At 31.5% G+C, this 11,138-nt stretch overlaps 3 protein-coding genes across 4 annotated transcripts in view; 1 reads left to right on the top strand and 2 right to left on the bottom strand.

The window, feature by feature from the left end:
- Positions 1-1,672, top strand: part of LOC111702552 (uncharacterized) — a 9,481-nt gene extending 7,809 nt beyond the window's left edge. The window contains exons 11-13 of the mRNA XM_023474281.1: positions 143-231; positions 560-676; positions 1,464-1,672. Coding sequence (XP_023330049.1) covers positions 143-231; positions 560-676; positions 1,464-1,560 — 303 coding nt within the window. The 3' untranslated portion in view covers positions 1,561-1,672. The remainder of the gene's footprint in view (positions 1-142; positions 232-559; positions 677-1,463) is intronic.
- An 892-nt stretch (positions 1,673-2,564) lies between these two features.
- LOC111702553 (translation initiation factor IF-2) lies at positions 2,565-3,947 on the bottom strand. The gene is made up of 3 exons (XM_023474282.1): positions 3,837-3,947; positions 3,172-3,518; positions 2,565-3,116 (listed from the first exon to the last, which is right to left on the bottom strand). Exons 1-2 carry the CDS (start codon positions 3,912-3,914, stop codon positions 3,201-3,203), a joined length of 396 nt encoding a protein of 131 aa, XP_023330050.1. The 5' UTR covers positions 3,915-3,947; the 3' UTR covers positions 2,565-3,116; positions 3,172-3,200.
- Positions 3,948-6,208: 2,261 nt separating this feature from the next.
- Positions 6,209-10,374, bottom strand: LOC111702561 (M-phase inducer phosphatase). Of its 2 annotated transcripts, none has more exons than XM_023474292.1 (8): positions 10,088-10,374; positions 9,204-9,274; positions 8,636-8,827; positions 8,091-8,354; positions 7,385-7,501; positions 7,250-7,314; positions 7,059-7,172; positions 6,209-6,749 (listed from the first exon to the last, which is right to left on the bottom strand). In XM_023474292.1, exons 4-8 carry the CDS (start codon positions 8,249-8,251, stop codon positions 6,640-6,642), a joined length of 567 nt encoding a protein of 188 aa, XP_023330060.1. In that variant the 5' UTR covers positions 8,252-8,354; positions 8,636-8,827; positions 9,204-9,274; positions 10,088-10,374; the 3' UTR covers positions 6,209-6,639. The 2 variants fall into 2 exon arrangements, with proteins under 2 accessions (XP_023330060.1, XP_023330061.1); XM_023474293.1 differs by having other exon boundaries at positions 9,204-9,281.
- Between the last annotated feature and the right edge of the window lie 764 nt (positions 10,375-11,138).

The following is an 11,138-nucleotide window of genomic DNA, read 5'->3' on the forward strand; positions in this document are numbered from 1 at the left end:
CCTGGCTAAAATCCTGTGTACGCACCCGACTATTATTGGAGGTCGTTTCCAGTCGAGCGTTGATTAAAACCTAAAAGACACGGGCAACGCCAGATACTTCTGCGAGTGTTAAATAAAAATAATTGTTTATTGTTTTTCCTAGACGTGTCATGATGAGTTTGTTTCCTCCCTCTCTGGATCTGGGATTAACAACAACTCCATTGTCAAATGTTATATTAGAACTGTTCTCAGGTACGTAAACCATAAATCCAGTACTTCATAGATATGTTGTATCCACCTATATTCTTGGTATTTTGTATCCTCTTGATCCTATATGCTAATTATTTGTTGTATTCTCCTGCATTCTAGATATATTGTATTCTATATATATTGTATCTGTATCCTCTATTCGAGCTATGTTGTATCCTCCTGAATTCTATAGATATATTGTATTCCCATAAATTCTAGATATATTGTATCTGTATCTTGTACTCTAAATATGTTGTATCTGTATTGTGTATTCTATATATGCTGTATCATCATGTGCTCTAGATATATTCTATCCTCGACTGTATTCTAGATATGTTGTATCCACCTGTAACTCTGATACTGATATTGAAGTAAACCCTGAGAGCCTTCTGACAACTTTGGATTGTGGAAAAGATTTTATAGAAGACTGGATTAGAGAAAATGCAAGGTATTATGGACTTGGCATTTATAAACTAAACCTGAAATAGGAAGAACATTTAGTTATATTATTAATATTCACAAAGTTTGAGGAAAGGCGCTGGTGAGTGATCTTTCTCCTCATACTATAATTTTATAATAATTAGCGTGGCAACCTGATATCGTGGGCCGAAAAAAAAATGATTCTTTACAGAAATAATCAACCGATTCTTTACAGAATAAAATAACTGATTCTTTACAGAATAAAAAAACTGATTCTTTACAGAAAAAAATAACTGATTCGGTACAGAATAAAACAAACAGTTCTTTACAGAATAAAACCACAGGTTCTTGACACAATAAAACAACCGATTCTTTACAGAATAACACAACAGGTTATTTATAGTATAAAACAACCGATTCTTTACAGAATAAAACAACAGGTTATTGACAGAATAAAATAACCGATTCTTTACAGAATGAAGCAACAGGTTATTTACAGTATAAAATAACCGATTCTTTACAGAATAAAACAACAGGTTATTTACAGTATAAAATAACCGATTCTTTACAGAATAAAACAACCGGTTCTTGACAGAACAAAACAGCCGATTCTTTACAGAATAAAACAGCCGATTCTTTACAGAATAACACAACCGAGTCTTTACGGAATAAAACAACAGGTTCGCTACAGAATAAAAAAAACGATTCTTTACAAAATAAAACAAGCAATTTTTACAGAAGGACTAAACAGCTGACTAGTTTATGAAACTTGCGAAAAAAAGAATTTCTTAACTTATTACAAATATCTGTTATAGCGATGAGTTTGCAGATGAGATTATCAAGAAACTTGAAGAGGATGAGGAGAACGAATATGAAGAGGATGAGGATGAAGAGGATGAGGAAAATAACTAAATGTTACAAATAATTAGTTTTAAACATAAAATTTATACGCCTTTCTAAATTGATTAAGTAGATTTCTTGTATTAACATTTCTCATTAGCTTTAAATACATTCATTGGTTAAACTTGTCTACAGAGTTAGATGAAGTAGGAGAATTAAACTTATCTAGTTTTCTTGCATAAATAGAGTTAGATGAATTAGGAATATTAAACTTATCTAGTTTTCTTGTATAAATAGAGTTAGATAAATTAGGAATACTAAACTTATCTAGTTTTCTTGTATAAATAGAGTTAGATGAAGTAGGAATATTAAACTTATCTAGTTTTCTTGTATAATAGAGTTAGATGAAGTAGGAATATTAAACTTATCTAGATTTCTTGTATAAATAGGGTTAGATAAAGTAGGAGAATTAAACTTATCTAGTTTTCTTGAATAAATAGTGTTAGATGAAGTAGGAGAATTAAACTTATCTAGTTTTCTTGTATAAATAGAGTTAGATGAATTAGGAATATTAAACTTATCTAGTTTTCTTGTATAAATAGGGTTAGATAAATTAGGAATATTAAACTTATCTAGTTTTCTTGAATAAATAGAGTTAGATGAAGTAGGAATATTAAACTTATCTAGTTTTCTTGTATAATAGAGTTAGATGAAGTAGGAATATTAAACTTATCTAGTTTTCTTGTATAAATAGAGTTAGATGAAGTAGGAATATGAAACTTATCTATTTTTCTTGTATAATAGAGTTAGATAAATTAGGAATATTAAACTTATCTAGTTTTCTTGTATAAATAGAGTTAGATGAAGTAGGAATATGAAACTTATCTATTTTTCTTGTATAATAGAGTTAGATAAATTAGGAATATGAAACTTATCTAGTTTTCTTGTATAATAGAGTTAGATGAATTAGGAATATGAAACTTATCTAGTTTTCTTGTATAATAGAGTTAGATAAATTAGGAATATTAAACTTATCTAGTTTTCTTGTATAAATAGAGTTAGATAAAGTAGGAGAATTAAGATGGTAACCATAAAGTGTATTCAAAATTGCAAAAAAAACCAATGTACAAAGAAATATTTATGTTACATCAGAGATTTCTCTAGACTTTCCCCCAACTTTGGGGCATTAGGGGAGGTCAGCAATATTGAGTTTACACCCTAAACGTTTTTTATGGCTCGATCGCTAAAGGAATGTCGGGTTGAAGTTCCAAAATCCAACAGAAAACAAAGTCATTTCTGTGAAAACCCATAAAATTAGTATTTTATTCACGAATTTATAGAAAGATGTATGAACAAGAAGAAAATGAAGAACAAGAAATATAGAAAAGTCTAAATATTTACATCTGATACCATATAACTATTTAAAGAATATTGTAAACAAATTTAAAATTTAAAAATGAAAATTTGAAAAATAAAAAAACATGTTTTTACAACACCGTATTAAAACAATTTTAATATAAGGGAAGCTGTTTACTTCTTTTCAGAAGATTTTGTTTATGTTTATAATTATTTCTCCAGTATTCTCCATTATTTCTTCGTTTTCCATCTATCACAGGGTTTTCATTTTCCTTTAAATAGTAAATTGATATATTTATTGACTCAAATAAGAAATTAGATATTTACCGTAATTATCGTTGTAATTGTCTCCGTTTTCATTTGTAATAGTCTTTGCCTGCATACACTAGTGTAACAGAAGCAACAGGAGCAGGAGCAGCACCAGCAGGAGCAGCACCAACATGAGCAGCATAACCTGTGGGGACAGGGGCAGGAGCAGCTTCATCTGGAGCATTATAGCCAGTGGGGACTGGAGCAAAAGCAGCTTCATTGGGAGCAGCATAACCTGTATAGACAGGTGCAGGATCAGCATCAGCAGGATCAGCATAACCTTCGGGGACAGGAGCAAAAGCAGCTTCATTTAGAGCTGCACCAAGAGGAGTAAGTACTGGACCAGGAACTGCCTCTTGCTCGTTCTTACATAAAGATATTGCTGAGCTAGGTTTAAAGCTCTAGAAATTAAAAATTCAAAAAATGGATTCCTTGTGCCTTCCTACTATTAAAAGTTGGCTCGGTCTCAATAGTTGATGCAGAATTAATTATCAACATTCATAATTTTCCATCAGCATGAAAACGTGCCAAAAAACATTAATTTCTTTGTTAATATGAAAGACATTTGTTAAAAGTATGTAAAATGGTTGATAAGAGAAATAAACCTCTCCCATTCCAACTTTCTAAAGATATAAAAAACCTCTCCCCCCCCTCTTTCTAAGAGATTTAAGAAGAAAAACAACCTCTGTTTCAATCAAATACATTCTTGTTGAAACCGTTACATGGAACTGTATCAAACATAGCAATTGGTAGATTCTCATTTTTCAGCAAACTTCTCTAAACAAAATACAGGTTAATCATAAACTAATGTCGTCTTTGCTATTAGGGTCATCTATATAAACTTTGCTTGTCTGGGTGGGTGTATGTTTGTGTGTGTCCAATTAACATCAAAACGGCTGAACCGATTTGGCATAAAGTGAAATAAAGCCTAGTCTATAAATATATTTCTATTTATATACTTTGCTTGTATGGGTGGGTGTATGTTTGTTTGTTTCCAATAAACGTCAAAACGGCTGAACCGATCGGGCCCAAATTTTGTGTGGGACCTTACGTGACCCCATGGAAGGTTTATGATTTTAAAAGTTTGTGTTTAAAAGTTTTTTTATTTTTGTAAAATTTTGAAAATGCACGAAAAAATATTATGCAATCCGCAAACTATGTTTTCTTTCTTTTTTATACTGTACAATGAGAAGATGATCACAGTCAAAGCCACAATAAAAATTTGAAATTGAAGATGGGCACAGAGCGCCCGAAAAGCCTGCATTTATAATTTGCTTTTCTGTTTGTTTGTATCCAGTAAACGTCAAAACGGCTGAACCGATTGGGCTAATTTTTTGGAACCTCTTGTGACCCCAGGAAAGGTTTATGGATGATTGAATTTTAAAAAATTTGCCTATAACAAAACTTGATTTTTGAAAATAAAAAAATCCACAAAATTTTTCGTTTTACAATGTATATTTATATAGAGAGAAAGTGTTCACAATTGAAATAGACCTAAAAGCCTAGCAATTATAAATTCTGCACACATAAGTAGTTTATAGTACTTATGCAAGTAGTTATTGCAAGTAGTTTATAGCTTTTAGAAATAAAATATTTATGAAAGCATTCAAGACGCATTTTCAGTGATATACACTTAGGAATTAATGTGAGTACTTCATTTTGAAAACCTTTTAATGTATAGGTTAGAGCCACAGACTACATAGTATAGACACTCAGCCAGAGATAAGCCACAGCATGTTCTATTGTGTACAAGTACTGCACACAGACTAGATAGTATAGACACTCAGCCAGAGAATGTACACAGACTAGATACTACAGACACTCAGACAGAGATAAGCCATAGCATGTTCTATTGTGTACAAGTACTGTACACAGACTAGATAGTATAGACACTCAGCCAGAGATAAGCCACAGCATGTCCTATTGTGTACAAGTACTGTACACAGACTAGATAGTATAGACACTCAGACAGAGATAAGCCATAGCATGTTCCACGGATATATAATAAAAGCATGTTCTATTGTGTACAAGTACTGTACACAGACTAGATAGTATACACTCAGCCAGAGATAAGCCACAGCATGTTCTATTGTGTACAAGTACTGTACACATACTAGATACTATAGACACTCAGACAGAGATAAGCCATAGCATGTTCTATTGTGTACAAGTACTGTACACAGACTAGATACTATAGACACTCAGACAGAGATAAGCCATAGCATGTTCTATTGTGTACAAGTACTGTACACAGACTAGATAGTATAGACACTCAGCCATGAGATAAGCCATAGCATGTTCTATTGTGTACAAGTACTGTACATGACCAATCAGCAAACATCTGTTTTCAGGGATATTTAAGGATTCTTTGGATACGAAACACAAAATCTTAAAAATTTATAAATGTTATGTTTCATGTTTAAAATTGGAGTGTTTCTTTAAAAGTTGTAATACTTAACCCCTGAATTGGTATTATATGCAACAAGTGGCCGTGAGATGGCACTCTAAAAACCTATCGTAAAAACGTTGCATGTCGTGCCGGGTAAACTTAGGCCCAGGTATCCCGTGAAAGGAGATAAGCAGTCTGTGTAACCAACTCATCTCATCTTACGAAACCTCGATTCCAAGAGGAAATGGGTATCATACAGTAGGGTCTGCGGGGGTTTGTTTAAACTTGGATTTTGCATATATTTAGATCATATTTAAAGTAAGTGTTTAGAAAGGAAGCACAGGAAATATAAGTTGTTTTTGAAAAAAAGTACACAAACAACCCTAATTTTTCTAAAATTGTAAAGCTTCGCCCAGCTACTGTACTCAGTACACTGAACCTCTTTCAATATCTACACTCATGGTATCGGACCAAAGGTTCAATAATTCATTTTTCGTTTGCAAAAATGAGTATGCTTATAATTGTTTTCCATACGAGTCAGTTTTATTAGGTTCTCACTACTTTAAATCTTGAAAACTTCTGATTTAAGACAAATTAGGATGAAACTTGATATTTATCTCTTTTATTTTTTCTTCTTCAGGTTAATTACTATTTAATTTACACGTAAAAAGATAAATATTTTCGTTGCGCAATAATGATAAAAGAAAAATCTATTAAGACCTGCAGAATTATTATTTAGGAGTATTAACAATTGACTTGCAATTTAACTGAATCCGTCGCAAACCATAAATCTGCATAAAACTAAAAGTAAAAAATTGAGATTAAAAAGTGTTTACATGATTAATATACAAATTTGATAATAAAGGACAATAAAAACGTAGTCTACTAAAACATTATATGTAATGTATCTTTTACTGTAAGTACAAATAGAATTAGTGTAAAGTGCGTTATTGAAAAATATTGATTGGTCAGAGTTGGAATTTTTTGAACGAATGAGAGGTTGTTAAACTGGATACAACTGGTATAACAAAGTCTCTACTGTTTTCTGATTCTAGATGATCTCAGCAATATTTCAGAAGCAGTTGAACCAGTCTTGGCTAGTTTAACTTAATAGCGGTCGATCTTAAACTCCCAACTTTGGTTTCTTTAAACAATTGGTGTTCCATCCAGTTTATAAAGATGTTGTATCCAAGTCCACACTGCAAACCTGAAATTGGAATTATTTCTCAATAAATGTAAATTAAATAAAAACTGAACCTACATTTTTGGAATTTAGTTCAATCAAGTTAAATAAGAAAATGCCTGAAATTTGCATTAGTCAGATTACGGAGATCAAAATGAAATTATACTTTTGGAAGCAAGAATACTGTGATGGAAATAGCTCAAAAGTTCTGATTAGCGAATAAAGGTTTGTTATAATGAATTAATTCAGAATAATAACATCATTTGTGTAAAAAAACAAAAACACCATGTTGTTTTAGTGGAAGGAATAAAATTACTGAAATTATTGTTTAACCTGATTTATATTTTGATTCTTCTTCTTGAATAATCCGTTGAAGAGAATCCAGATCTAAACTCTGATCAGACGAGGATATAAACTCAACCCGTCTCACATTCTTCTCATATATACCTTTAATATAAAGTTTCAAACATTGAATATCATCACGTCACGGTATTTAAAACAAATCAAACTTTTTTACTTTTTACCTTTTGTGGATAAAAATCTGGCGGCGTATCTCCTTCGTCTTCCATTTCCAGTATTCATATTCACACTAAAGATAATAATAACAATAATAATTATAATAATAATAATAATATTTACTGTGTATTTATATTTGGTACCTGTCAAAGTCGTTGAGGTTGTTGTTGTTATTGTTGTTATTGTTGTTGTTATTACTGTTTACAATACTAATAACATTGAGCACAGTATTGATAGAGATTACAGCGAACGCTAAGAAGCTGAAAATAAATATAGTGTGTTATTATTTCGCATTTTTGTAGATTTGAAATGGGAAATGGGAAATTAACGATTTTTTCTGATCATTACATGGGAGGCATTAAGGGATGCAATAAATATAGGAGGGAATCTTACATTGCGGAGTCTTCCCATTAAGGTGGAGTGAAGCCAAGGCAATATGATAGAAAAAATCAACTTGAAGGTGGAAATGAAGAGTTAAAATAAACTTGAAGGTGGAAAGGAAGAGAAAAATAAACTTGAAGGTGGAAAGGAAGAGGAAAAATCAACTTGAAGGTGGAAAGGAAGAGAAAAATCAACTTGAAGGTGGAAAGGAAGAGAAAAATCAACTTGAAGGTGGAAAGGAAGAGGAAAAATCAACTTGAAGGTGGAAAGGAAGAGAAAAATCAACTCGAAGGTGGAAATGAAGAGAAAAATCAACTTGAAGGTGGAAAGGAAGAGGAAAAATCAACTTGAAGGTGGAAAGGAAGAGAAAAATCAACTTGAAGGTGGAAAGGAAGAGAAAAATCAACTTGAAGGTGGAAAGGAAGAGAAAAATCAACTTGAATGTGAAAATTAAGAAAAAAAGTCAACCTGAAAGGTGAAAATGAGGACGATGTTGGACATGATGATCGTCCTTGAAACTCGTCAAGAATATTCTCTGACATGACCGTGGTTTCTTCCAAACTTCTTGTTGACATCTCCAGATAAAGTCGAGAAATCAAACTGGTTGAATTTTCAATCCGATATTCCATATTTACCCTGATTAGTTGTTAACTCTGGCAATAGTGTTGGTAAGTATCAATGCTGTTGTACAAATGTTCGAGGATTCTGGGATCAAATATCGAAGAGGAACTTCTAAAAACAGTGTTTTAAAGGGAGTGTTCGATGATTATAGTTTGTAATATCTCAATGATTTGTTTGGAATCAAATTGATTTTTTTACGATTCGAGTCGAATGTTGCAACTTTCTTTGGACGCTACGTTCTTCGGTATGAGTCGTTTTTAACAATTTTCTCCTTGATAGAAGTAAGGTTGGTAGCGATCACCATCAATAATTTTTCGACGTAAGCCTACACCCCATTTAAAGATATTTTTGTTTACTAAAAAAAATCTTATTTTGAGGTTAAAAATGATTACCTTATCAACAAGTCGAGTTCGTCATCTTTCGAAGAAAATTGTCTTCGGGTGTTTTGATTGTTGTTGTTGTTGTTATTATTGTTGTTATTATTGTTGTTGTTGTTATTGTTGTTGTTATTGTTATTGTTCAGGTTAACATTGATGGTAACCGTTATCACTGTTATAAAGATGGATATAATGAAACTCACCAAGCTGAAAAAAATTATTTATTAATTTTTCTGATTATTCATTCTCTTTTTAAATAATATTTTTTTTTACATGTACATGGTACAGACTGTCTCAATCTAAAATCAATTTTTCCAAGAAAAAAAAAATCAATTTTTTACGATTTTACTAACTATTTTCAGTTTAATTTTGCTCTTAAGGACATTAAATGCATGGTTAAAGAGTCCTGTTGTGAATCAGGCATTCCACTTTACAAATTGAGTCTATGATGTCGGGTTGTTATAGTTAATGAAAATTTTGACCGTTTTGGTTAGGATGTTTATTTAGATTAAAATTTTTACTTAAAATGCTCCAGTTGCTATTTGAAAAGTAAACGACATGTGTTACTTAAAAAAGTGGAAACCTGAACATATGATAGGTGTCATATTCACAGGGCTCCTTAGAATATACGTCTGATCTACTGGTTCCAACAACCTAAATACTATACAGAAAATCTACAACATCAACTTGGTTTGTCTGTCTGTCTAAAAGAATTATTTTTTGAGGTTTCAAAAGTCAAATTCGGGTTTTCTTGAAATCAAATAATTAAAAAATCGTTTTAAGCGAATACTGTAACAAAAATGTTACAGTAAATCTTGAAGGGGGATTTGAGAAATTGCAGTTTCGTGAGTTTATTTTCATAAAGAAAATCTTCTGGGTTCAAAAATACAGGGATATCCACAGAAAATGTCACTTTAATGACGACCTGAAACTCTTTAATTTAATGGTTTGACGGTTGAACTTAGCTTTCAATCGTTTATTTAAAGCTGCAGAGCAGAATAAATGTAAAAAATGTTTAAATCTCCAAAGTCTTATTTTTTGTGGGTAATGTCACTGACCCTGTACCAAACTTAACAAAAGTATTCAAATTTGTTACATTTGACACTGTACCTATTCAAATTTGTTACACTAGGCTTTTAGGGCGCTTCGCACCCATCTTCTATTTAAATTGTGAACATGTTCTTTTTGTTTACATTTTAAAAAAGAAAAATATTTTGAGGATTTAAAAAAAAATTCGCGGATTTTCAAAAATTTAATTTTTTTTTACAAAATTAAAAACCTTTAAAACACATTTTTTAAAAAAATTTTTATCATTCATAAACCTTCCCTGTGGTCACGTGATGTCCCACAAAAAATTTGGGTCCGATCGGTTCAGCCGTTTTGACGTTTATTGGACACAAACAAACAGACAGACAGACAGACAAACAGACAGACAAGCCAAATTTATATATAGATTTGACTCTGTACCTGGGTTTTGTATGTAAGTATAGGACAGTCGGCCTGTCTCCATGTTAAACAATTCAAGTTAATTTGACGAATTTGAATAAAAATAAAAAATAAATGCAATACGTCCGGTTAAACACGAAAAACGATATTTGAACTTGTCCTCACCCCGCCGGGCCCTGGATTGAATCCTAAACGTACAAGATCCGTACTAATTACATGCTTTCGGGGAAGATAGTTTGGCCGCTCGATACAGGGTGTCCCACGAAACATGACAGTTGGTAAATAGTTTAGAATGTCTTCTTCCATAATTTTTTAAGTTATTTAATACCATTGACAATAATAAAAATATTATATAGGAGTCATATTACAGTAAAATTAATTTCAAAGTAAAATATACGTCAGCAAAAGATTTTTTAAACGAAATAAACTGCCAACAGCCTAGAATATCTAGTATAGAAGACGACATTCAAAACTATTTACCAACTGTCATGTTTCGTGGGACACCCTGTTGTATCTGATAATAGAGTCATATTGTAGCTTGATAATTAGTACTCACACGCGACGAAGCTATGACATATAACGATTAACTACGTAGAGAAATACTTTTCGTATTTTAAACGACATTTGTTTGTGCGCGCCTGGCGTTAAAATGTTTTCCTGCACTATTGTCTCACAAACACTTCGTTCTATTCCTAAACATTGTCTTTAAATAACCTAAATAAATGTTAAATTATGTATTTTAAACATTGTTTTCAATAATTTCTTTCAGTAGTTAGTCACCTGTTATACTATTTATGAAGCAGCATGTGATTATAATTAGTTCTTTATTCTTAAACATTATTCATTATATCTGAAATATAAAAATATTGGGAATTTGGAAAAAATGCAGTACCACAAAAAACCTTAAGGTTAAAATAATTAGATTTTTTCACTGGATAAATTTCAGCCAGTTTCTTGTCCGTCTCTGATTTGGGAATCCTAATTTTCTATCGTTCAATCACTAGTAGTGTTCTTCAATTCAAATTATTTATTATCAATAAACATCAAAACATATTGTTGTTAAATCCCACGA

This window comes from Eurytemora carolleeae, unplaced genomic scaffold, assembly GCF_000591075.1.
Source record: "Eurytemora carolleeae unplaced genomic scaffold, Eaff_2.0 scaffold183, whole genome shotgun sequence".
Lineage (NCBI taxonomy): Eukaryota > Metazoa > Arthropoda > Copepoda > Calanoida > Temoridae > Eurytemora > Eurytemora carolleeae.